The 26,953-nt window shown below is 35.0% G+C and overlaps 1 protein-coding gene across 1 annotated transcript; it reads right to left on the bottom strand.

Annotated features, from left to right (window-relative positions):
• Window positions 1-952: 952 nt before the first annotated feature.
• Window positions 953-26,903, bottom strand: LOC141600612 (wall-associated receptor kinase 3-like). The gene is made up of 5 exons (XM_074420855.1): window positions 26,036-26,903; window positions 4,598-4,692; window positions 4,450-4,508; window positions 2,603-2,838; window positions 953-2,459 (listed from the first exon to the last, which is right to left on the bottom strand). The coding sequence occupies exons 1-5, from the start codon at window positions 26,901-26,903 to the stop codon at window positions 1,255-1,257; spliced, it is 2,463 nt and encodes an 820-aa protein (XP_074276956.1). The 3' UTR covers window positions 953-1,254.
• Window positions 26,904-26,953: the final 50 nt, after the last annotated feature.

The raw sequence follows: 26,953 nt of genomic DNA, 5'->3' as shown, positions 1-26,953 counted from the left end.
ATCTATCATGGTATCAGAGCCAGTGTGACCGAAGGTCACGGGTTCAAATCCTGACAACCTCAAAACTCCTCAAAACTCGAGTGGAAACCCAAAGACACTGTATGGGGAGCCGTGCAGACAACTAACCACTCTTCAAGCCCAACGGGCATTTGAGTGAGGGAGCGTAATAGGAATATTTATAATAGTTGGGCCTCAACTATAACCTTAAGGTTTTGGTTGAGATGGTCCATCTATCACTAACTGCCATGGCCAAATTTATTTTATGCAAGTGTATGGCTTGAGTGTGTATCAATTATCAGTAGTCTTTGTCAAGAACAGTACTCCGTACATAATATACTAAGGGCAATAACAATGCTTATAGTTTCATACTATATTTTTTCATTGACACATCAAAATAAATTTTTAATTATAGAACTTCTTATTTTTCCTCAATGGTAAAAGTTTCATACTTTTTATGTGGTCCCCCTTTTTTCTCACCTTTTTCTAACATGAAACCGGTTTCCTAGTTTAGAAACCGGTTTCATATAAGGAGCTCCTTATTTTGTAGCTCAATGGTTAAAGAGCTCCTTTTATGGTATGAAACTCATTATAATTCCTCATTGCTATTGCCTAGGATATTCAAGCATCAAACTGGCAGTGAAGGGATACAGAAATACAATAAGTTGTTTTTATATAGCACTGTTGGGTTTGTGCCTTGATTTTGTTAACCGCCGCTTCGAACGACTATGCGGGGGTCTCGCTAAGCCTCTACCTAGCAGTCATACCGTCTGAATCTTTAATCTGAAAACTCCTCACATATCAATAAAACTCTCTCCCTTCTGCCATGTGGACGTAGCTAACACACCGTTAGTGAACCACGTAAATCTGTGCGTTTGTCTCTTTATTATTCTTTTATCAGTTTTTTCTTGCTTCTGTTATAACAAGCACAAAAATAATGTTCATCCCACTGGTTTGAAACTCATGTAATTATTTATATCACTTGTCAAATTGAATAACAAGAAAATTCTAATATGAGTAAATGAAATGCTTAGAGGTCATGTGTTGCATACGTTTTATCAAATTCTAGCTCCGCTAGTAGAATGTAGACTTCTACACGATGAGCAGGAACGAGAAGATCGTGGTGTGGTGCGAGCAGATGAGGGTGGTCCACCTCTGATTCATCAATGTCCTCTAGTCAGATCATATAGTGGTAGCTATCAATCCAATTACTATAGTAAAGTAATTTTTATTCTTGAGACACATAGCTAAGTGACATCAACGAGGTTGGCTCATTTCAATGAGCATTGATTTCTGTTCTGAAGCTTCCCCTGTATTTGGATTGTAATCACTTGAGCAATTGGGATAAAGATCCTCATGGCCGAGTAGGCTCGTTGAATCATCGTAGCTCTGGCCCGCCCATGGATGATTTATTCGATTCTTCAAACCCTCTAAACGAGCGGCCACTTCGCTCATACTAGGCCTGTCTTCGCCTTTGACACTAAGACAATTCTTCACCAGCTTAGCCACATCAAAGAGCTGCTCTTCATCACTTGCTTCGCTCACTAACTGAGGATCGAGGACTTGTAACAATCGATCCTCTCTTATTGCCTTGAGAAAATACCCGGCCAAATTTCTCTCTTCGACTTTTCTCTCTAGGCATAGAGGCAGTTGTTTGGTTAGTAGCTCAGCCAAAAGAACCCCAAAGCTATAGACATCACTCTTTTCTGTTAGCACGCTTGTCTGAAAGTACTCTGGATCCAAGTAGCCTCGTGTACCTAGCACCAATGTTGTTACTTCAGTTTGATCAATGGATATTAATCTCGAGGCCCCAAAATCAGATATCTTAGCTTTGAAGCTATCATCGATCAAAATGTTGGACGACTTCACATCTCTGTGTATAATTGGAGGCGATGCTGCTGAGTGTAGATAAGATAGAGCATTAGCTGCCTCCATGGCGAGCCTTATGCAATTTCTCCAGGTAAGCCAATAAGCGCCTCCTTTTCTATGGATATGCTCGAACAATGTTCCATTAGAGATGTACTCATAGACTAGGACCGGAACTTCAGTCTCCAAGCAACATCCTTTGAGCCTCACCACATTCCGATGGTTGATCTGAGTGAGAATAGTGACCTCGTTGATGAATTGCTCAATTTGAGTCTTTTCAACGAATTTTGACATTTTGACTGCAACTGCACTACCATCTTTTAAAATGCCTTTGTATACAATGCCGTAACCTCCCCTGCCTAAAATACGAGCTTCACTATAATTATCAGTTATTGATCTTAGTTCGTGTGAGGAGTATATTTTGAATGACCCGTTGCTCTTCTCCCTCCCTTCGTAAGGAGCAAGTTGTTGTTTCAATAACATTCCTCCATTATTCTCGAAGAATTTCTCTCTCAGTTTGATAAGCTTCTTCTTCCTGATGGAAAAATATGTCAAGGCCATAAATGACATGCAGATTAAGACTCCGAAGCTCATTCCTGTAAGCAATAATTTCCGGCTCAAAGTTAGTTCAATGAGAAATACTCAGTTATACTCCGTATATGAAATGCAAATACTCATGGTAATGCTAATGGATGGGTCAGAAAATGCAATTGCCACGTAACGGATGGCAAGTACTCACCGAGGCTGAATTTGATAGCAAATTGGGAATTGTTACGAGAATCTGTTAGCATTCTGCAACCACTTCCTTTGGTCATACCATCGCCAGAATATCCTTTAGGGCAGGAGCAATTGAAACCTCCACCGGTATTAAGACAAATATTTGAGCAGTTGTTCAATTTTGGATTCGCAGCACATTCATCAATATCTGCAAAAGCTACCACACTCAGGTCTAACATCAAGCTGTAAATCTGTAATCTAAAGTTACGCAATACATTAGCAGTACATCGACTCATCAGTTAGATGATTTATGGACCTCGAACTAATCTCTGCATTCTGCAGGGCCCAGATGGGAATTTTTTTCTAAAATGGAGTTTAATCTCACATGTATTCTTAGTTGAAGGGGTCCCACTCATTTCATGTGAGAGGTGGCGCCCAAATTGAGTGCCACCCGGTGACGTCCTTTTATTTTCCTTAAGGTAATGGGGGTGGATTTGAAAGTATTTATCAAAAATAGGTCAATGTCATCAGATGAACAATATTTTTTCTTCCTTTCCCAAAATACCCTTATTAAAAAACTCTCCATTTAAAAATAAAACTCAAAGATCATTTCTTAGTTTATCCAAACTAACGATCCCAATATAAATTAGTTGTGAAAATCTCACAAGACCCCTCTACTAAAATTAGCTAGGATATGACGTGAACAACCCTCCTCCCTCGTAAGGAACTCGAAACTGAACACGAATGGCACTCAACCTCGCAAAATTGACTCACACTCAAATCTCTCCCTCGCAAGAAAGAAATAAAAAACTTATAATAAGACTCGATTTAGGGAAGTAAACAGTTCGTCACAGTTCATCAACCATCTGCTAGCATGATAGAAGAACCATCTAAACCAAAACCTTAAGGTGATGGTCGAGGTCCAATTATTATATTTATTCCTATTAGCTCTCACACCTCCTCAAAATGAAGGTGGGGCCACCTATTCCACCATTTGCTCGGTGGAGCGACCACCAGGAACCTCTCCACAGAGCAAAAAATCCGGCTGATTTCACTACCTCTTCCTCCGAGCAGCACCGATGCAACCACAAATGTCAGTCATCAGTTGTTATACCTTCATTTGACTCGGTGGCGAACCCAACACCTTAACAAATTGGCACAACATTGAGGCGCTCATCACTATCAGCAAGCCACCATGGCTCGATGCTGCCCTAATCTCATAGCCACTAATGCGCCGTACCACCACTCGTTAATGAATGAATTGTGAGATACAGGCCAGGGATTGATTAATAATTCCAGTTGGGATATAAAGCTCATCTTAATGGAACGAACATGGATGCTTTTGACTTTGATTAATATCAGGGGGTATATAATTATGGTGATACAAGTACAACTACTTAGATGACATAAATATGGAGAATGAATCAGTCTAGAATAAACGAAATATGATTGGGTTCTCTAATTATCCTTATCAGCCAAGATCCTATTTTTTTTTTTTTTTTTTTTTTAATGGAGGAGGATGAAGAGGGTTGGAGATACTAGGAGAACTAACTACAGAGGGCGGAGACTGGAGAGGGTAGGGGTATTTTAGGGAAGAAAGTCAAAATGTTGCTCATATGATGATATGGACCCATTTTTGATAAATACTTTCAAATTCGGGAAAGTGGTGATTTAGCCCCATAACTTTTTAAAATTGTGAAATTAAGTCCCATAACTCTCAATTGGAGTAATTTAGCTCCAATACTTATACATAAAATGAAATTTGGCCCCAATTTAAATTGTATCTAATATCTCCCTTGAAATCAATATCTCGTCAATTTCTCCTTAAAATAATAATAAAAAAAAATTTACTCTCCATATACGTATTACATTTTCGCATTTTCCGTACATAGTTGTTTCTTCATAAACGATATACATTCTTCAAACTTCTGTAACAAAAAAAAAATCAAAGCAGTAGCAGCAATAAGCAAACACTCCCATATCTGACATGTCTATATATTGAACAACCATATAATACAGCAACACAAATTCTCACTTTAGACAGACACTTTCCGTCTAAAGCTGTAGACAGATAGTGTCCCACTTGCCCTCTCACTTGTATTTTGTGTCCGCCTACAATGAGACAGATTGATATACCAACTAATGAACATAAATATTTCTCTAATTAATCTAATTTAGTAACAAAATAAGACGATTTAAATGATAATAACAAGAATATATTACCTTTTGAGTAAGGTAAGATTAGATTGAGGTAAAATTTGAGGTTTAGCTGTTGAGATTTTGGGGAGAATTTGAATTGGGGTCAAATTGCACTTTTTGTATAAGTAATGTGGCTAAATTACTCTAATTGAGAGTTATGGGGCTTAATTTCACAATTGTAAAGAGTTATGGGGCTAAATCACCACTTCTCCCCTTTCCAATCAATATATCTATCCATCTATATTAATCAAGTAAGCTTTTTTCGAGCGATTACAGAGTCTCCAACTTTCGTGAACTACCTAACATTATTTAAATTTTAATTAAGATAGATTATACAATTTAGGGTAAATTGATAACTTATACCAAGTATAACACTCTTTTTCAAATCTTATACCCAAGATAATTTTTTTTCAAAGCTTATACCGAAAATCCTATTTTTTTCCAAACTTAATACCAAATCACAATAAAAGACACAAACTGACGATTTTGCCCTTACTAATTACCTTATCACCACCATTTTCCCTCAAAATTAATCATTAACCTCTCTTATACATAAATCCATCACAAACATCCCACCATTATCAGCCGTACAACCCAACTCCTTCCCCTTTCGACACCCATCATCGGTGTCGGGCTGCCACAATAAGTGCCCTCTTGTCGGTGGGCCCTCCTATTCACCGTCACTGGAATGGTATATGAAGAAAACGAAAGATAAAACAAGAAATTCCCCAGATCTATCTAACAAAGGAGAGATTGAAGACGTTTGAGCTAGTTGAGAAAGCTACTAACCGATCGAGAACATTTCAAGGGAGTATACAAGATACGCTCGGACTCGTTAAAATACAACGCCTATGGTGAAAAACTCAATCAAATCTCGCTGAACTCTTTTTCTCAAACACCTATTAGTGGGCACTCTCACAATGCTTTAGTGGCATATAATTGCAGTCCCACATCTGACCAAACTTTTGTTGAAATTGATTTAGATATATGAGTTCAATGGGAAGAATTAAAAATGGTGAATTTTTCCACTTGGCTGAAAGAAGGTGAGAAATGGTTGTGATAGGCTGGGAGTGGCGCTAGGAGAGTAGGAGGGTTCGTCGATAGGAGGACAGTCGTGGGTAGGCGGCGTTGGCACCGATGGTTGTGCTGGTGGTTTGTGGTTGTGGTGGTTATGGTGGATGTTTGGTTGATGATTTTAATGGGGGTGGAAAGGGTGGTCATATTTTATTAATAAGGGCAAAACTGTCATTTTATGTGTTATATTGAGATTTGGTATTAAGTTTGGAAGAAAATAAGATTTTAGGTATAAGTTTTCAAAAAAAGTTATCTTAGGTATAAGATTTGAAAAAGAGTGTTATACTTGGTATAAATTATCAATTTACCCTACAATTTAAAACACTATCTTCTTATGAATGTATGTACGTTTCATATGTATTTGAGTTGTTCACAAACTAAATTTTGTGAGAATACCACCACTAATCAAACGCAATTACCTCTATGTTATTAGTGTATATATATAATTCCTTATGTTTATCAAAACATATGATTATAGAACAAGATGAAAGGAGTGATATGAGTATATTACGATATTACACATATACTCTTAACTAGTTTGAATGCCCGTGCGTTGCAACGGGGTAATTAACTTATTTATAATGAAAAAAAATGTTATAAGAGTTTAATGTTTATATTCTATGTCTAATGATTTGTTTACATATTATTAAAATATCTCTTTCAAAAAAAAATAAAAGATTAATATACGTGGGTTAACTCTTATTTATAATCATATAATCACCCCACCTTATACTAATCTTTCGATGTGGGACAATTCTACTATTTATAAGTAATATTTTCACCAAACTTGGATTATGTTTCTAATGTGGGACAATTCTACTATTTATACGTAGTATATATTCATCGAACCTCCATTGTTTTTCAATGTGAGACAAATAACATACTCAGAATTAGACCATCTTTTTTGCACTTAGTTCGACATCCAACCAGATCCCAAATACCGAATACGCACAATTGCTACTCATTATATATAATAGTTATATTTAAATTTAATAATATGATCAAGTACTCTCCATTAATATTTGTACGTTGTTTTTCTTCATTTTTTTTTATCATAATTGAGATATGGAAATGTCCCGTGGTACCCCTTAATTTTTTCAGATTTTCCATGTTACCCCTATTTTTAAGAATCTGCCTATGATACCCTTAAGGTTCCATTTTTTTGCCTATGGTACCCCTAATGTAAACGCTGTTAAATGGGCGTTAAGTTTGATGGCGTGGCAATAAAATAACAATTAAAGAATAATATCCCCTTTATTGTTCTATTGGTACATATATCTCTCTCTTTTAAATAAACATTTTATTAACTATATCATTATAATATTGGAAATTTCTCATGGTAACATTGAACTTTGATAGATTACACATGGTACCTCTAATTTTAAGTTTCTACAAATGGTACCCCTGTGTTCACCTTTTTCTTTCCCAGAATATCATTTGACAACTTTCGTCATTACTCCTATGACTTGTGACTCCTTTTTCTTTTGTTATCTATTACACAAACACTTCATCATCTAATTCCTAATTCCATATTTTATTTAATAAACTAACATCTAATACCTAAATAATAAAACACAAATAGCATGGCATGCTCAGTTACTCAGCTAGTTACTCATAGAAGTAACGACATTATGAAAAAATTAAACACAAGGGTATTATATGTAGAAACTTAAAATTAGGGGTATTATGTGTAATCTACCAAAATTCGAGGGTACAATGAAAAATTTCCGTTATAATATTTACCATTTTATCGCTATTTCTCCCACCTAAAAAAATGTTACAACTTTAAAAATTTAACATTGAATTCAAGATTATGTTTAAAGTCTCTTATATAATAAGTATACTTTGAGAGATTCAATAAATTTGGGGTGATACCTAAGTTCCAAGGATAAGTCCTATTTATAATCATGGGATTACCTCACCTTATGATAATCTTCTGATGTGGGACAATTCAACTATTTATACGTAGTATATATTTATCACACCTACATTATTTTTCAATGTGAGACGAATAACATATTTAAAAGTACACCATATTTTTTGAACCTAATTCGACATCCAACCCGATTTAATAATAAGCAAATACTATATTATCTATTAATATTCATACGTTTGTTTTCTATTTTTTTTTATCATAATTAAAATATATGCAAATGATATGAACCTATACTCTAATAATAGAATTTTTTTTAATCAATTCTAATTATATTATTGAAACGTAGTATATTTACCACACCTACATTATTTTTCAATGTGGGACATATAAAATCTATAGGTAGAAAATAATGATATAAACTTTTAAGAGCTCTCCAAGACAATACTTAACAGACCCAAAAGATTTTGGGTTATGACTTCTATTTATAATCATAAGATCACTATGCCTTATGGTAATCTTCCGATGTGAGACAATTCTAATATATATATACATAGTATATTCACCACACTTACATTACTTTTCAATGTAGGACAAATAACATACTAAGTACACCATTTTTTTTTCGCACCTACTTTGACATCAACTCGATTTAATAATGAGAAAATACAATAGAATCTACACTCTAATGATAGCATTTTTTTTGTCACCATCTAATTATATAATTTTCATACGATACTTTTTTGTCAAATGAAATATAAAGTTTTTATATCAAAATTATAAACATCACTTTAATATAATATAGAAAATGTATATATATGAGACAATTCTATTATTTATACATAATATATTCACCACACATACATTATTTTTCAATGTGGGACATATAACATACTAAAAAGTACATATCTTTTATATATAAATTTTTTGTGTTAATACCTAAGTTTCAAAGATGTCTCCTATTTAAATTTATAGAATCACCCTACTAAAAAGTACATATCTTTTATATACTATTCTTTCGATGTGAGATACATAATTTAATTATTTAGACGTAGTATGTTCATCATGCCTACATTATTTTTCAATGTGAAAGATATAACATACCAAAAAGTAATTGTCTCTTCTTAAAAAAACCATTATTGTATACGTATTATTTTTCTTTGAAGGTAAAACCACTTAGTCTCGATCGACGATCATTAGATAGAGATCTCTATATCGTACATATAACGAAACATTAACGCTCTATTAGTGTATTCAGGAGACAATCATTAGTAAAATCTTTAGTTTTGTACTGTGTTAGGAGACAACCATTAGTAAAACTCTTTGTTTTGTATTGTGCTTTAACTTTGTGTATGTTGTAATGTTGTTCATTATAGGTTGCCTATGTGACACCAATATTATTAAGTGATTTTTGCTTCTCTTATTCATGTTCTTAACTTTGTGTATGTTGTAATGTTGTTCATTATAGTTTGAATGCCCGTGCGTTGCAACGGGGTAATTAACTTATTTATAATGCAAAAAAAAAACATAAGGGTTTAATGTTTACATTCTATGTCTAATGATTTGTTTACATATATTATTAAAATATCTCTTTCAAAAAAAAAAAATTAATATATACGTGGGTTAACTCTTATTTATAATCATATAATCCCCCCCCCCCCCCACTTTATACTAATCTTTCGATGTGGGACAATTCTACTATTTATAAGTAATATATTCACCAAACTTGGATTATTTTTCTGATGTGGGACAATTCTACTATTTATAAGTAGTATATCATCAAACTTGCATTGTTTTTCAATGTGGGACAAATAACATGCTCAGAATTACACCATCTTTTTTCCACTTAGTTTGACATTCAACCAGATCCCGAATACCGAATACGGTTAATTGTTACTCATTATATCTAATAGTTATATTTAAATTTAATAATATGATCAAGTACTCTCCATTAATATTTGTAGTTGTTTTTCTTCATTTTTTTTTTATCATAATTGAGATACGGAAATTTCCTATGGTACCCCTTAATTTTGTCAAATTTTCCATGTTACCCCTACTTTTACGAATCTGGCTATAGTATCCTTCAGGTTCCATTTTTTTGCCCATGGTACCCCCTAATATAAAGGCTGTTAAATGGACGTTAAGTTTGATGGCGTGACAATAAAATAACAATTAAAAAATAATATCCCCTTTATTGTTTTATTGGTACGGATATCTCTCTCTTTTAAATAAAAATTTAATTAACTATATCATTATAATATTAGAAATTTCTCATGGTAACCTTGAACTTTGATAGATTACACATGGTACCCCTAATTTTAAGTTTTTACAAATGTTACCCCCTGTGTTCACCTTTTCTTTCCCAGAATACCATTTGACATCTTCCGTCATAATGTCATTATTCCTATGACTTTTGACGCCTTTTTCTTTTGTTATCGCCTATTACACAAACACTTCATCATCTAATTCTTAAATTCATATTTTATTTAATACACTAACATTTAATACCTAAATAACAAAACACAAATAGCATGGCATGCTCAATTACTCATCTAGTTACTCATAGGAGTAACGGCGTTATGAAAAAGTAAACACAAGGGTATTATATGTACAAACTTAAAATTAAGGGTATTATGTGTGATCTAACAACATTCGAGAGTAACATAAAAAATTTCAGTTATAATATTAACCATTTTATCGATCTTTCTCCCACTTAAAAAAATGTTACAACTTTAAAATTTAACATTTAATTCAAGATTATGTTTAAGGTCTCTTATATAATAAGTATACTTTGAGAGATTCAATATATTTGGGGTGATACCTAATTTCCAAGGATAAATCCTATTTATAATCATGGGATCACCCCACCTTATGATAATCTTATGATGTGGGACAATTCAACTATTTATACGTAGTATATATATACACCTAAATTATTTTTCAATGTGAAATGAAATAACATATTTAAAAGTACACCATATTTTTTAAACCTAATTCGACATTCACCCCAATTTAATAATAAGCAAATACAATATTATCTATTAATATTCATACGTTTGTTTTTTTATTTTTTTTTATCATAATTAAAATATGTGCAAATGATATGAACATTACTTAAACGTAGTATATTTACCGCAGTTACATTATTATTTTTAACACAATTCTAATTATATTATTTAAACGTAATATATTTACCACACCAACATTATTTTTTTTTAACACAATTATAATTATATTATTTAAACGTAGTATATTTACCACACATATATTATTTTTTAATGTGGGACATATAAAATATCTATAGGTATAAAATATAATAATATGAACTTTTAAGAGTTCTCCAAGACAGTACTTAAGAGACTCAAAATTTTTTGGGTTGATACATAAGTTCCAAGTATGCCTCCTATTTATAATCATAGGATCACACTACCTTATACTAATCTTTCGATGTGGGACAATTCTACTATTTATATGTAATATATTCACCACACCTACTTATTTTCCAATGTGGGACAAAACATACTAAAAAGTACACAATTTTACAAATTAAGAAGTACACCATCTTTAATATGTGCAAATAATATGAAATTTATACTCTAATGATAGCATTTTTTTACCACAAAGCTAATTATATTATTTTCATAATTTTTTTAACGATATTTTTTTTGACTAATAAAATGTAAAAGTTTGATATAAAAATTGGAAATATCACTTGAATATAATTTAGGAAATATACATATTTTAATAATCAAAAGATTTTCCACTTTATTTTTTACATCAAAAAATATACTTTCCTAAATTTATTTTTGATGATGTGGACGCTCTCAGATCGCTCGAAAAAACTCTCTTTTATATATATATATATAGATTATAGCTGTTCATGGGTCATCCCGCCCATTAGGCCCGCCCGTCCAGTCCGCTTATTATGTGGGCTTGGACAAGTATTTTTTACCCGAAAAATTAACAGGGCGGGCCAAGCCCAGCCCACCAAGTTAAATGGGCGGGTATGGACAACGAGAAAATCCCGTGGGCCGGCCCATTAGGCCCGTTTATTATTTAAATCATTTACTTTTACTCTTAAAAAAAGGCATTTTCAAAGAAAATTGTATCAATTTTATATGGATGTGGAACGCTAAAATAATAGGTAAACTATAACGGTTAAAATATAACGAAAATATTTATATATTGGGTAGCCTTATATATTTTAATTAATAAAACATCTAAATTGAAGTTTCGTGGTACGACCCATTAGCCCATGGGCCGCCCGACTTTTGACTAAAGGGCGGGCAAGAATAATTGGCCCATAATTAAGGCCCGACCCGCCCACTAAGGTCTTAAGGGCAACTTTTTCCTTCATAGTCCGGCCCATATCCGACCCAAGCCCGCATTTGAACAGCTCTACTCTTAATACAGCAGTGGTGGTAGTAAGGCACTAAGGCCAACTGAGCATGACAGGTTTTGAATTTGTGATTTGTGATGCTTATGTAAATTGAGTTAGCAATTAACTTTTTAATTTCCTTATAATTAAAATGGGGTGATTCCCTACATAATATTTAATAAATATCCAAAAAAATGTTTATGTTGGTCAACAAAATGGGTTTTAAGGGCATCCACAATAGATAAACCTCTTTTGTTTATTGACACATCACCAAATCGACAAACCTCTCGACAAACATTTTCAAAGTTCATGTTATAATCAACAATAGAGGTTTGACAACAAAAATTTGTGTACTTTTTAGAGGTTTGTTGACAAACCTCTCTATTGTTGAGAATGTGGGTTGAGGTTCATAGATGAGAATGGTTACAATTTTGTATACAAGTTTGTGTTTTTGGTTGTGAGTGATAGTGGACCCCATGTAGTATACTTTTATGAGGTTTGTCTTTTGTGATATTTAAGAGGTTTGTCTATTGTTGTATTGAGGTTTGCTGTTAGAGAGGTTTGTGTGTGGAGTGATGTGACATTAGACAAAGTGGATGGAAGTTAAGTGGGAAGTCCTTAACTGTAAAGTTTGAAAGATTAAGTCCTTAATGGAAAAAAAATATAAAGTTCGAGTCCTTGTCTAATACTTAACTCCAAAAAAAACACCTACTTGAGTTATTTAAAAAGTAATTTGATTGAGGATTGAATATCTACAATTATTCGAACATCTGATAGAAATTTGTAGTGTAAGTCCTACCTATGTATATAGGAATTTTTTAGGGTACGTCTAACGTCATATCTATGTATTCCCTTCGTCTCAATGAAATGTTTACATATGTTTTATATACAAAGACCAGGTACAAAGAGAGAGGAATTATTTTTAATGTTATTAAGAGATTAAAGTAGGTAAATAGATATTAATATTACAAATTTGCTTAACCACATATATGATATATGATGATGAGTTGTATATGAAAAGTCAGGGTATATTTATTTTTATTGAGGTCATACAAAAGACAATTTTTCGTAAAATTGTTCATCTTTATTTTGAGCTAGCACTTTGAAGAAAAGTTGGACGATACGATGTTGCTTTCGGCATGTGCATGGCATTGTGTAGACACTAAAGAAAAACCAAGTTAGAGCTCCAAATACAATAAAATAGTTTTATTGTGTATAAGATAATACACTTTAGTTGTGTTATACTTGATATTATAAGTGCGTCATCAAATCCGTATCACTTTAGATATGTTTATTTAATAATAATAAAAATAGCTACTAAATGGTTTTTTTACAAGAACTGTACGTACATAATAGATTTTAACATTTTATAATTATTACGTAAAACAAGAAAGAATACTACAAACAGGCCCGTGCATCGCACGAGCATTAAATCTAGTAATAATAATAATCTATCTATCTATATTAATAAAGGAAGCTTTTTTCGAGCGATTATAGAGACTCCAACCTATGTTAAAAACTTTCGACCAATAAGAATAATTAGTATAAAGATAAAATTTACAATTAGTGGATAAAATTTAGAATTAGTGTGAAAGTATAGAATATGTTACAATAGGAAGTTGATCAATTGTAGAAATCTTCTAAGCATACTTGTGATAGGCAATTATTCAAACGAATAAGACTCCTAACTTAATTGTAATTGTATTATGAAACACTATAAAAGCAATTAATTCATATTTTGTTAATCATAATCTTGCTTAGGTACTCCCACCACCATTTGTTATTGATAATATTGTACGGATTATATTGTATTTGTGCAAAATTCATAGTTTTTATATGATACCTCTATTCATGGTTAACTTATACGGAGTATATTGTACACTTTGTGAATGACAATGTTTATTCTAATTTCGATTTTTCTCTCTTTGCAGAGCAATTTTATACTTTAGCGAATGACGTCTACGTAAGAAAATATGGACAAGTTAATGATCATGTGGAAAGATCAACAAGCAAGCATAAATGCTCAACACGTAATAAAAGGTGTTAAAAATACCAATGTCTATTTATCATCTTAGCCTTGATCATCCTTATTTTGTTCTTCCTTTGTTTCTCCATCAATGTATTAGTACTCCATTATGAAAGAATATGTAATTCACGGTGCTTCTAAGAGATTGTACCGGGTATAAGAGCATTGTACGGTTTTCTACTCATCTCTGTTTATTCCTTTTTTTTTAGAACGAAGGAACGCTTTCATTAATAAGCCGCAAGCCGGGAACATATGAAAATTCTTAGATTACAAATTTTTTGTATACATCATTGTTTTACATCTTTAAAAAGAGTAAAGAGTACGGAGTAGTAATGCATATTTTTTTAGACAGCATTAGAATATTAAAGAACTACATAAAGAATATACAAAGAGGTAGTACTTCTTTTTACTTTTTAGGTAGAAAGCAGGGACGTAGCCAGGATAGAATAAGAGGTGGGGCCGAATTTTAAAAATGTTAAAACAGGGATATAGCCACTATACTATGACTACAGATCATCTTCTATAGTACTAAAATTTCTAATATTTCCTACCCGGGAACGGCCTATTTTGGCCATAACTTAGCTACGTCAATGGTAGAAAGTTTTTTTTTAGACCGCATTAGAGTATTAAAGAACTACATACAAAATATACAAAGAGGTAGTACTTCTTTTCACTTTTTATGTAGAAAAGTTTTTTTTTTTTTTTAAAATTTCGTTGTTGTTTAGTTTGATATTCGTTTTACACAGTTTTATTCATCCCTAGCTATGTTCATGCGGAGTTTGTTAAGTAAATAACTGAATGAAAATGCTACATATGTTAAAGCCAATTTATTAGAATTTGGAATTTGAATTTGTAACACAAATAAATGTTTGTAAGCTACGAGTCTAGGATCAGAATTTCAAAGATGACATTCCTACATTAAAATACAAAAAGAAAAGTAAAATATTTTTTCTTTATGCCTAATAGATTATGATATTTATTCCGTTATAATGTTAAGACTAATATCTCCGTTTTAAGGGAGACTAACAGTAATCAGAGACTCGAAAAATGATTTAGATATAACAAAAATAGTTACATACACCCCGATTTCTTTGTTTGTTCCACTTAGGAACCGTAGGACCAAATACTTATCAAGAAATTAAAATCTAATATACAATAGGAAATTTGATATCCTTAGTAAGTATATGCTATCACAAATTCTACAATTCCAGTCATCTCCACGTCCATCTACGCTAACACAAATAGGAGAATTTGGTCTATACAATAAAATTTTAATTTGTGTGAGTAATCAAATTTACCAAAAAAAATAAAAAAGTACACCGCATCTAATAAGTTTTGAAAAAATAAAAATAAAAATATGGAAGAGTTTTCTTCTTCGGGCAACTTCGAAAACCATTACCGCTACGTTTTGCAAGTACCAGAGGATAACGATTTTAATAGACTGTAGAAAATCATAATAGGTCGATTAAACATAGTACAAACGTTATGTAGTTCTAAGTTCTAACCGCTGAACCTATAGAGTGTTATTGTTGTTATCCCTTTTTTTTTTGATAGTTGATATCTTTTCTTTGTTTACTTATATTTTAGCTATTTGACTCTTACTATCACGAGCACTTAGAATGTAATTCATTGTTCTTATTTGTTTCTTTCCAATTTTAGTTGGTTTTAAGATTTTAAGAGACACCTAATCTGAGTAGTCTTACGAGTCGAGACTACATATAGGCCCGTGCATCGCACGGGCATTAAATCTAGTAAATATATATTTGAGGCTTTTTTCGAGCGACGTGGTAGTATCCAACTTTTTTAAAACACTTAATTAAATTTTAAAATTAATTACTTACAATTTTTCTATTAGAATTAGGAAATCATTAATCATTTACAATTTTCCTATTAGAATTAGAAAATTATTTTTTAATATTTGTGCACTTATTATTTATATATATGAAAAATTCGATATACTATAGAAAAAAATAGATATATTCATAATCTCCAATTTTATACGCATTACTCAATATGATAATTCAAACCATAAAACGTTTGTAAGCTCAATTTTTTTTAAACACTTAAAATAAAATTAAAAATTAACATAAAGAATAATATCGAAATAATGTTTAATAAAAATTAACTTATATATAAAATAATATAGAGTTCAATTACTATCCTTGATTAAAGCTTGGGTTAAAATCCAAATCACTCCCCTCATTCCTTCTCCTTTCCAAGAGCTTTTTCGTGCCTCGAATGTATAGTTTTGGTTTACTATAAGTTTTCCCTATACATAGTTATTCTTTTGATACTTTAGTGGTCACTACTTGTAAGAAACTCATCTCTTTTTATTCCCCCTTGAGGATGAATATAAAAGAAGAATCTTCTTGCAAAGAAATAATAATATAGAAATAGAGTTTAATACTGTAATAATCTAATCATCATTACTTTAAATATTATATCAATAACTTAATAATAGTTTCAAGTCTTTGTAATTAATCCAAGTGACTTAATTTTGTTTATTACTATCTACGTACTCTCGAAAATGCAAATGAACTCCATAGAAATTCTATCATTCTAAAAAATTTGTTAAATGACCTGATTGCTTCCTATGACAAGCTGAAATTAAACATTATATGATCAATTCATTGTGTATTTTATGATTATCAGTGTAACACTACGGATTTTCCTTGGTGACTACTCGACCGAGTAGAGCCTACTCGGCCGAGTAGTGCTGAGGTTGTTTGTTGTTTTGGTTCTGCCGAGTAACACTCGGCCGAGTAAAGTGAACACTCGACCGAGTATGGGACACTCGGCCGAGTATACACTTACTCGACCGAGTGTCCGGTTTGGCGGAGTGTTATTTCGACGGTTTGATTAGGGAATGTTTAAGGTATTTTATATTTCCGCGTCAGTTTCTAATATCATTTGAAAGCTTTATCATTTCTACGATCTCTCCCTAATCATCCTCTAATCTCGTTGTGTGTGCAAATCGTCGTGATCCTTGCGTGTAGTTTCTTATTCTACTGTTGGTAAGTTTCATTCCCTTGTCATTTGTATTCTTTTGGGGTTACTGTATATATGGAATTGGGGAAAATGGGATTGTGCAAAGTGTAATTGTATTATGTGATTATTGTTGTAGGTGACAATATGATATTCGTTATGCATTTGTATGGTTGATTGCAGCGTAAGCGGATTGCGAAAAGGTAGGGTTTCCTACTCAGTTCTTGTGTAATTGATTTGAGATATTTGTTGTGTTGTGTATGATTGTTGTCTGCTGATCATCGGAGTGTTGGTGTTGTGGTGACGGTGGTGATGTGCTTGTGTTGTGACGGAAGTGGTGTTGTGACAAATGTGTGATCTTTGTGGTATGTATGATTGTGGTGGAGTCACTTGCGGGAGTGGCTTCACACCCTAGTTCGCCCTCCGTGGAACCCGTCACGGGAGGGGATGTGCACATTAAGGGACAGGGATTGTTAGTCGCTCGTTGATGAGTGGACTAGGTGGGGATGGGCTGCGGTCACCCATCGGCGGCGAGGATTACCTGTTGCGATGGGTAATGCAGCGGGGCTACACACTTAGGTGTGTAGTCGGTTAATGTGTGAAATCGGGAGAATGGTGATGGAGGATGATCACCTTACATTACTTGTTTGTCTTATTTGAATTATGCGTAATCGACCCCGTGTTGTTGTTTTGTAAAACTGCGGTGATCCATTCGGGGGATGGTGAGCAGATTGTGACAGTAATGCGGATGTTTAGCTAAGGGACAAATCATGGGGAGTCACCACGTCAAGTCTAGCTTCCGTTGTTATGAGTTTAGATGTCTTGGATTTCATTTGTATTGAAACCTTGTACGTTTATTTTGAGTTGGTCTGAGATAATGTAATCTTTAACTTATATACTTTGATAAATGTTGTTTGGAAATTGTAACTTTGATATACTAACCTCGGGAAACCGAGATGGTAACAGCCTTTCATGCTAGGGTAGTCCTTGGTAAGGTACCTTGGTATGAGGGGGTGTTACAAAGTGGTATCAGAGCCGACGATTCCGGCACCTAAAACTAATGAACTCAATGAACTTAGGGAGTCTAAATAAAATGAACCCGGAGAGAGTTGTTTGGAGCTACCGCAAAGACTTGGGAGACGTCCCGGAGTCGCACTAAGGCCCTTACGATCTCAAGCCGGTCACATGGGGGGGAAACTGTTGTATGTTTGAGTTATGTGTGTTTGATATCTCTAGTTTGAATCTTGTGCATGGTTGGATTAAATGAGGAAAGAAGTGGAATATGATAGTAGTTGAAAGATGTATCGACGACTTGTTGATGTTGAAACTTTGAGCATGGAATATGTTGCCATGTTAAGTGTTGGAACATGTTAAAAGATGAAAAGTGAATTGTGAAATGGTATCTGGTTGATATTGAGCATGAAGAATGTGATCATGTTACCTGTTTAATACAATGTTGAGCATGAAGTATGGTAGTGGTACATGTGCATATGAATATGATGATTTTAATGCTTGATTGTTGGTAGAAGCATGTGATTAAGGTCATGCGTCTGTATATGTAAATGTGGTGTTTAATTTTAATGTGAATATGATAAATGTTCAACTATGTACTGGTTTTTAGAAGCATTGGGTCGTTATTGTTTGTTTTATGCATGTTAAAGTTGTTTTGAAAAGAAATTTTGATTTGTATACAAACCGATTTTGGAAGGGTTGTCTTAAAACTGTCATAAGTCGAGTTCTAGAAAAGATGTTGCTGTGATTCCAAGTTGAGGTGATAGTTTGTCCTCTTACGATTCTAACGATAGGTCACACGCCCAGATTGACCAAGTAACGAGTGAGATATGACTGTTTTACGAAAACTGGACGTCTTGCTGAGAATCGCGCCTATACTCGACCGAGTAGTCCCTACTCGGCCGAGTGTCTTTTATACTCGACCGAGTATTCCATATTCGGCCGAGTAATCTTTCTGTGATAATACTGTTTAGCGTCTGGAGTCGTGAACTCGGCCGAGTAGTCTTATACTCGACCGAGTAAGGTCTACTCGGCCGAGTATTCCCAATACTCGACCGAGTAATCCTTCTGCGGCAATTGAGTTGCTTCTGGAGTCGAAAACTCGACCGAGTAATATAGTTACTCGACCGAGTACCTTGTACTTGACCTAGTATGTTATGTACTCGACCGAGTACCTCGTTGGGCGGCCACTTTGAGTCGGTGGCTATGTTCTTACTTTTGTTTTGAGCCGGTGGCTATGTTTTTCATTGTTTTAAGTCATAGGGTATATACACATGTATGTTTCGAGTCTTAACGCATTCTTTTATATGAGAGACGGTCTTGATACGTAAGTTACCGGAAGGTATGACAGGGAGAATGCCGGGTTATGAGAGATAAGTGTTGGATAAGGAAGACATGTGTTAATGTGGTTGTGAGAGATAGTGAAAAAAAAAAGGAAAGGGAAGAATGATGAGCTAATCGAGGTAAAGAGCATGTTTTGTGAGATATGATGAGTGAAATAGTCGTGTATTGAGTAGTATAAAAGTAAGTTTATATGGGCAAGGGTGATGTAAGTGTAAAGAAGCATGAGAATGAAAGATTGAGATGAGAGATACGAATAGTGACATTTCGGGATGTGTAGGGGCTTATAGAGGGAGACGGTTAGCATTGTGTTGCTTAAGGATATATGTAATGAAAGGTTGCCTTAGAGGGATGGAGAAGAGAGGTATATAGTGAACTTAGATAGAGTTATGTCGCGACGTGGATTTGTAGATGGTGACCAAGTTTGGGAATTTGGAATTTTCACGATGTGAGCCTAGTGAGTAATTCTTTGGGCAGCTAACGTTATGAGATGAATTTTGGTTTCCTAGTGATGTAAAAAGGGAGATGCAATTGTTTGAACTTTAAACGTTGATTTTATGGATAGATTAGTGACAATTGGGAGTTATAGTATAATGAGAGAAGACCCATGGTAAGAAAGAGTGAGATGATATCGACATAAAATAATGGGAATTGAGTTTGGAGCAATGTAAAGGTAACCGGAGCACTACAGAGTTAGACAGAAATAATGAAGAGTTGAATCATTAAGGGAGTTTGTCGAGGGTAAAAGAAAAGAATAAGGGGAGTAAAACTAGGAACATGTTCACTGAGGATATGTGATATAAAAGTAAGGAATCGTAGAGATGTATGATACTATCATGAGGATTTGAGTTACCGTTATATAGAAGTTCCAGGACAACATGATAATCATGAGTTTCGAGGAATTAAAGAAAGCAAAAGTTGGGTAAAGAATTTGCACGATATGAGATTTTGGTGGTGAGTCGAGTGACGATACAATTACGGATGAAATTGGAAATAGTGTTGAGGTGATTTTTGTTGATATATTTGATGTTTGGTGTTTGGGATGAGAACCAAAGGGAGGAAAAGGATTGTTATATTAAGAAGTGATAGTAAGAGAGTAGTCACATGAAAAATATTGGTGTCATAGTATTGTCACTAGTGGTTGAGGATGATGTTATTTTGGGGAAGTTAGTTGTTCTAATGAGGTTGATTTTGTGAAGGTGATTAATGTTTGGTTATGAGGGATTTTAAGGTATGGATATATGAGGTATTCGCTGGTAATTGGGTACGGATGATATGACTATGTTCGTCGGGTGGTGATAATTGAGTGTATGAGAGAGAGTATGTTATGAAAGGCACCTGAGTTAAGTCCGGATAAGAGGTATTCATTGTCAAGTGGTAACTTACGTGATCAGGATTGACTAGTTGGATGTGATTACGGGTCTATGATATGTGTAAATGTTGGTGTGAGGTTCTGACCTCACAAGAAGTGGTATGGTGTGATAATTATAAAGTTGTTATATGAATGTTTTGTAATTTATGTTGGGTACGGTATACTTATGGAATGAGGTTCAAAAGGTAATAATTTGATTGATCTGGCATGGATAGTTAAAATTGTATGTGAATTGATGATACATGTTTATTCCGTGAAATGGTAAGGATGATGTTCACGAGATTCTTGTCAGTTTATTCCGTATAATATGTTGTGTTATAATCTTGTAAAACGGTTTTGAATGAGTTTTCTTGCTCGAAATGTCATACTGAGTCAGTGTTTATGGGAATTATATGTGATTGAGATGTTTATCGATGTGGTTGTTGTGCCCCGAGTGGTGATCCGGGCATGGTACTTCATGTTGTGATGCAGGCATTTTCGCGCTGCGGTGCGGCTGTTGGTGGCGGTGTTGCGATGCCGTCACCGGTTGTGGTGGAGTATACGGGGTGGTAACGATTTGAGTTTCGAAAGTACAGACCAGTTATGCACAGATTGTTGTTTTGTTGTTGTTGTTTCTTGTGAGTTTCGATTAGACACATAAAGACTGTTGTTTTTGTTTGTTGATGTTTCTTACCGGTTTCAGTTTGGGAATGAGGGTAGAATATGATATGAAAGAGAGTTGTATATGTTTTCGTTGTTATCATGGTATAGTGATATTCTGTTGATGGGACACAGTTGTGAGAAGTTGTTACCTTAATCTTGATCTTGTTTTAAGATAAGACATCGATAGTCATAGTCATCATGGCAAGTGAGTCGTAGAACATGTGTGGTAATGATCTGATATATGCAGGTGGTTCATAATCCTTTGTTGAGACAGTGAGTGTAGGGTGTTGGGTAATTAGTGTCGTGTTAAGTTATGTATGAGCCTTGTGGTATGAAAGAAAGGAACTTGAGGATCTAGTGTGAGTGTACGTAACAAGTGTGGATCGTAAGTTATGCTTTTGGCGATAAGAGTTTTATATAGTTTATATAGAGAGGTATGTCGTGTTACGGTAATGTGGAAGAGTAGAAGTTTTGGGTTAAGTTAAGGATTTTGAGGTTTAGGTTAGGGGGTGTGACGAGTGAATTGAAGGATGAGAGTTGTTTAAGTAAGAGAACCTAAGATATATGCATGGCGACTGTTCAGTTTATAAGTGGTTATCTTTGACATGCGGTGGTGATGGGGATAAGGAGAATATATAGCTAGGATTTAGTAATAGCGAGTTACGAGGACGTAACATTTATCTTAAGAGGAGTAGGAGGCGATAAAAGAGATTTTGATGGTTGTGCATATGGTAGTATAATTGGAAGTAGAGTGTTGGTGTAGCATAAAGGACGGATATTTGTGTTGATTTTAATAAGGTCATGATCGTGCTGTAGTAGTCCGATGTTAAGGAATGAGAGAATATTTCAATAGTGTTGACAGTTGAATGATTACGATTATGAGTCCAATAGTTTTGACAGTCGGAAGATGATGTTTATGTGTTTGAGTAAACTTCGAGGACGAAGTTCGTTTTAAGGATGATAGAATGTAACATTCCGTTTTGATGATTGATCTTCTTTTGTGGATTGAGTGCTATTGAGTGTTATGGAAGTGATACAAGGTTGGCAACATTATTTTGTGGTTATTGGGTAATGTTATGGAGCCAGTATTGGGAGCCTATGCTATAGTTGAGACGATATCGAGAGCCATGTTGTTTGTGGAGTTGGTGTTAAGTGTCCATGTTTTATAGGTTGGGTTAGAACTTCGCGGTCGTGTTTTGTTTTGTTCGATGTTTGCTTTGAGTCGGGATAATGATTTTTGTGGTGATTTGTATAGTTCCTTGGTGTTGTTATATGTGGTTGGTATAGTCTTGTGGCGTAGTGTTGTGCTTTGTTTTATAGTAGAGTGTGAACTTCGGGACGAAGTTCTTTTTAAGGGGGGAAGATTGTAACACTACGGATTTTCCTTGGTGACTACTCGACCGAGTAGAGCCTACTCGGCCGAGTAGTGCTGAGGTTGTTTGTTGTTTTGGTTCTGCCGAGTAACACTCGGCCGAGTAAAGTGAACACTCGACCGAGTATGGGACACTCGGCCGAGTATACACTTACTCGACCGAGTGTCCGGTTTGGCGGAGTGTTATTTCGACGGTTTGATTAGGGAATGTTTAAGGTATTTTATATTTCCGCGTCAGTTTCTAATATCATTTGAAAGCTTTATCATTTCTACGATCTCTCCCTAATCATCCTCTAATCTCGTTGTGTGTGCAAATCGTCGTGATCCTTGCGTGTAGTTTCTTATTCTACTGTTGGTAAGTTTCATTCCCTTGTCATTTGTATTCTTTTGGGGTTACTGTATATATGGAATTGGGGAAAATGGGATTGTGCAAAGTGTAATTGTATTATGTGATTATTGTTGTAGGTGACAATATGATATTCGTTATGCATTTGTATGGTTGATTGCAGCGTAAGCGGATTGCGAAAAGGTAGGGTTTCCTACTCAGTTCTTGTGTAATTGATTTGAGATATTTGTTGTGTTGTGTATGATTGTTGTCTGCTGATCATCGGAGTGTTGGTGTTGTGGTGACGGTGGTGATGTGCTTGTGTTGTGACGGAAGTGGTGTTGTGACAGCTGTGATGCTGTGGTATGTATGATTGTGGTGGAGTCACTTGCGGGAGTGGCTTCACACCCTAGTTCGCCCTCCGTGGAACCCGTCACGGGAGGGGATGTGCACATTAAGGGACATGGATTGTTAGTCGCTCGTTGATGAGCCGGACTAGGTGGGGATGGGTGCGGTCACCCATCGGCGGCGAGGATTACCTGTTGCGATGGGTAATGCTGGCGGGGCTACACACTTAGGTGTGTAGTCGGTTAATGTGTGAAATCGGGAGAATGGTGATGGAGGATGATCACCACACATTACTTGTTTGTCTTATTTGAATTATGCGGTAACTGACCCCGTGTTGTTGTTTTGTAAAACCCGCGGTGATCCATTCGGGGATGGTGAGCAGATTGTGACAGGTAATGCGGATGTTTAGCTAAGGGACAGTCATGGGGAGTCACCACGTCAAGTCTAGCTTCCGTTGTTATGAGTTTAGATGTCTTGGATTTCATTTGTATTGAGACCTTGTACGTTTATTTTGAGTTGGTCTGAGATAATGTAATCTTTAACTTATATACTTTGATAAATGTTGTTTGGAAATTGTAACTTTGATATACTAACCTCGGGAAACCGAGATGGTAACAGCCTTTCATGCTAGGGTAGTCCTTGGTAAGGTACCTTGGTATGAGGGGGTGTTACAATCAGAGCAAGCATGCCCATTTATTTCATCATAATAATTTCTCGACCCTCGATGAAATTTTGCTATAATTGTTTTTTTGCCTATATAATTATAACATCTAGATTTGCACAAATTTCTTGGGATATCCAATCTTTAACACACGTAGTAAAAACAACCGTTTTTCTAAGGAAGTTTGCTTCAAAGGTACACGATAAGTTAGCTTAGAAAAAAAAAGTTTTGACATTCCTCACGTCCCATCATTTATTTCTCCTTATAATTTCTATGAGAAATATATTAATGAAATGTAAAAAAAATGATTGGGACAGAGATAGACCTGACAAACTAGCCAATCGGGTTAGGACAATTCAGGTTTTCAAGAATTTGGTTCGAAATGGGTCGGATTGGGTAAGTGGTAGAGTTAGCTTAGGGGGGGCTAGCATGGGCGAGGGCGGTCGGAAATTTCATTGTTTTAGTTAACATTTTCCAACTTTTTTCGAGTTTACCTTAAACCATTACCCGTTCGCCCCTTACTGAGATTTTTCGCCCCCGCAGGGGTTAATATCTGGCTCCGCCACTGGGTCGGGTTGTTTCAGGTTCAAGTCATTTTCGGATAGGTTATCATCACACTATTTAGGGATAGCAGTCAGTTTCAACAATAAACATTACAACCCCCGTTTTTCCTCATATTGATTAGTCACCATGCTTATATTTACCTAATAATAAAAATTAAGTTATTTTACTAAATATTTTATTACTAATTGATTAATATGTAGATAAAAAAAACATTTGAAAGAAGGAGTGCACACACATAAAAAAAATATTTGGCGAAAGATTGGTGTGAATTGATTTTATTACCCTGGAAAAACCAAATGAGGTCTTTACCTCAAGTTGTTGCCTTTTTATTACTGTGAATTGATTTCTTCTAATTTGACAAAATTCATTAGGTTTCGATTCAAATTGGCCCATCATGGCCACTTGGACGGATGATGCTCTTAGAATGATGGTGACACATGCTAAAGAAGGCGAAACAGGCAACCCTCGAGAGGAGAGACTAACGTTATGTGGGAGTATACCCCCACCAAGCAAGCTACAAGAAAAGAAAATTACGATGCTTGGTACATGTGGAACATAATCATTTAAGGTTGGCCATGAAAAGAAGGGTAAGGTGAGGGTAAGAGCACTCTTTAGAATAAGAGAAGCCTAAGGAGAAACTTTTAAAATAGCACCGAGAGTTGATATAACAGTCACAATAGGGTTAAAAAGAAATTGAGTAACAAGAATATTTTGATGATGAAAAAAGAGCACATTAAACTCATTGTCAGAAACGTTTCAAGAGAACACATGGTTGAGGTGGGAAGGATAGGTAAAAAAAAAAGCGATCTAAGAGGCTTAAGGGTATAATGGATGACTGCGTCTATATTAGTTGTTTATCATACTTTAAATTCAAAGATCAAAAGAGAGGAGGCGTGTACATGTCGCATGTAACACATGCAATGTTAAACGAATTAAAATACAAATGGATTGGCATCTTTTGTTCTGTTTTACCAATTAAACCTCTCCAAACTACTATCAAATAGGAAAAAATGTGTTATCCAAAATGTCGATTAGTTTAGCATTAACTACAATCTAAGCAATATTTGTTGTTAATTAAATATGTTAGCATTAAAATTGGTCTATAGTACCCTTTACACAATAAAGGCTAAAATATCCTTACGCATTTTTTATTTATTTAGCCAATTATTTTAGAATCCGTGCAACGCACGGGCATCACACTAATATGGAGTATTTTAGCAACATATCGATTCAACGAAAAACGTAAACCTGTTACAAATTAAAGATTTTGGACGTGATACGCACCTGTGCATCCAGCAGGGCTCAGATAAGGGTTACCCTGATAACCAAGGAGGCAACTACAACGGTATCCTTTTGAACTGCCACTCACAAACTCACTGCAATTAGTATTAGCTTGACAGGCATAACTAGACTTGTTACTTTTAGCTTCCTTACAAGTCTGACCTTCCCCAATGTACCAGTCAAGCACAACCGGGACATTGTTTCCAGTTTTATTGAGGAATCCAATGTCATCTAGATCCATGCCATTGAAGTTGAATGTCGTATACTCCCCTAAAAAGCCATAACTACAAGGACTATTGTTGAAAAGATCAGTGCCATTAATTATTAGTTCACCTAACATGATTTGATAACTTTTGACACCCTTAGGAATATCGGCTTGGCAGCAACCAATCCCTGAGCATGACCCGTCAATCACCACGTCGGCCAAGTCGGAGCAGGTTGCAATGCATCCTCTTGTGAAGTTCTGGCCTCTGAGGCCGGCGATTGCAGCAATAGTGTCACATCCAATGGCTGTAAACTTGTTTTCAGAATCAGAGAATACAACCGGGTAATTCTCAAGGTCCATCCCCGTGGTTCCGGCTACGTACAATGCACCACTATTGTTGCACATTCGGCCCACCGCGTTCTTAATTCGCATTTTGGTGTCCATTATTTCAGTTATCTCAAGGTCGCTTGTGTTAATATGAATGAAGGGTTTTGCCGGGCTAAGTGCAGTGTTGCACGTAACAACGTAGTAACTGGAAAGGGCACATGGTAACCCATCATGCCCGTTCCCTATGCCAAATGGATAGGGCACAGTCACGTTCCCACATTTGGGCTCGCAACCCGGCTTTGAAATAGGTGGGTCAGTGGAAAGCGCAACCTTCGTCATGCTAAAGCATACGAGGAGAAGAAGAAGCAAGTCATGGAGCTTGCACATAT

This window comes from Silene latifolia, chromosome 9 (assembly GCF_048544455.1).
Source record: "Silene latifolia isolate original U9 population chromosome 9, ASM4854445v1, whole genome shotgun sequence".
Lineage (NCBI taxonomy): Eukaryota > Viridiplantae > Streptophyta > Magnoliopsida > Caryophyllales > Caryophyllaceae > Silene > Silene latifolia.
Note: the sequence above shows the minus strand (reverse complement) of the source record. Positions and strands in the feature narration are given on the sequence as shown.

What these genes read in the sequence shown, in the direction of transcription:
- LOC141600612 (XM_074420855.1), bottom strand. Translation starts at nt 26,903, where the DNA reads ATGACGAAGGTTGCGCTTTCCACTGACCCACCTATTTCAAAGCCGGGT. An exon ending in GAGCCCTGCTGGATGCACAG is followed by an intron (nt 4,693 to 26,035) that starts GTGCGTATCACG and finishes GTCTCATTGTAG; the next exon opens with GCGGACACAAAATACAAGTG. An exon ending in TGTACGGAAAATGCGAAAAT is followed by an intron (nt 2,839 to 4,449) that starts GTAATACGTATA and finishes GCGTAACTTTAG; the next exon opens with ATTACAGATTTACAGCTTGA.